The sequence below is a fragment of the Ceratina calcarata genome, unplaced genomic scaffold, assembly GCF_001652005.2.
Source record: "Ceratina calcarata isolate Rehan_Ccalc_2016 unplaced genomic scaffold, ASM165200v1 scaffold380.2, whole genome shotgun sequence".
Lineage (NCBI taxonomy): Eukaryota > Metazoa > Arthropoda > Insecta > Hymenoptera > Apidae > Ceratina > Ceratina calcarata.
The window spans coordinates 6,995-7,223 of record NW_017161227.1 but is presented as its reverse complement, the minus strand read 5'-3'; the positions used below and the strand labels follow the sequence as shown (position 1 = coordinate 7,223).

Below are 229 nucleotides of genomic sequence, written 5' to 3'. Positions count from 1 at the left end.
GTATATGTACGAATGTAATTTACATTACAGAATCAGTTTTTTACTTGATTCTTGTGGCACTGTTATGGGGTGCAACGAATCCGTTTATTAAAAGAGGTGCCAAGGGTTTAGAAAATGTGAAATCGTCTTCCAAGTTAGGACAATTTTTCAAAGAGCTGGCGTTTCTAATTTCGAATTTAAAGGTTCGCCTAAAGAGGTATCATAATCTTATGATCATTTAATCATTACT

General features: G+C 33.6%; 1 protein-coding gene across 1 annotated transcript in view; it reads left to right on the top strand.

The window, feature by feature from the left end:
- Positions 1-8: 8 nt before the first annotated feature.
- The window catches only part of LOC108625946 (transmembrane protein 234 homolog), a gene marked incomplete at its 5' end in the record, with an annotated part of 1,568 nt that continues 1,347 nt past the window's right edge, over positions 9-229 (top strand). Inside the window, one exon of the mRNA XM_018026305.2 lies at positions 9-182. Within this exon, the coding sequence (XP_017881794.2) occupies positions 9-182 (174 nt within the window). The remainder of the gene's footprint in view (positions 183-229) is intronic.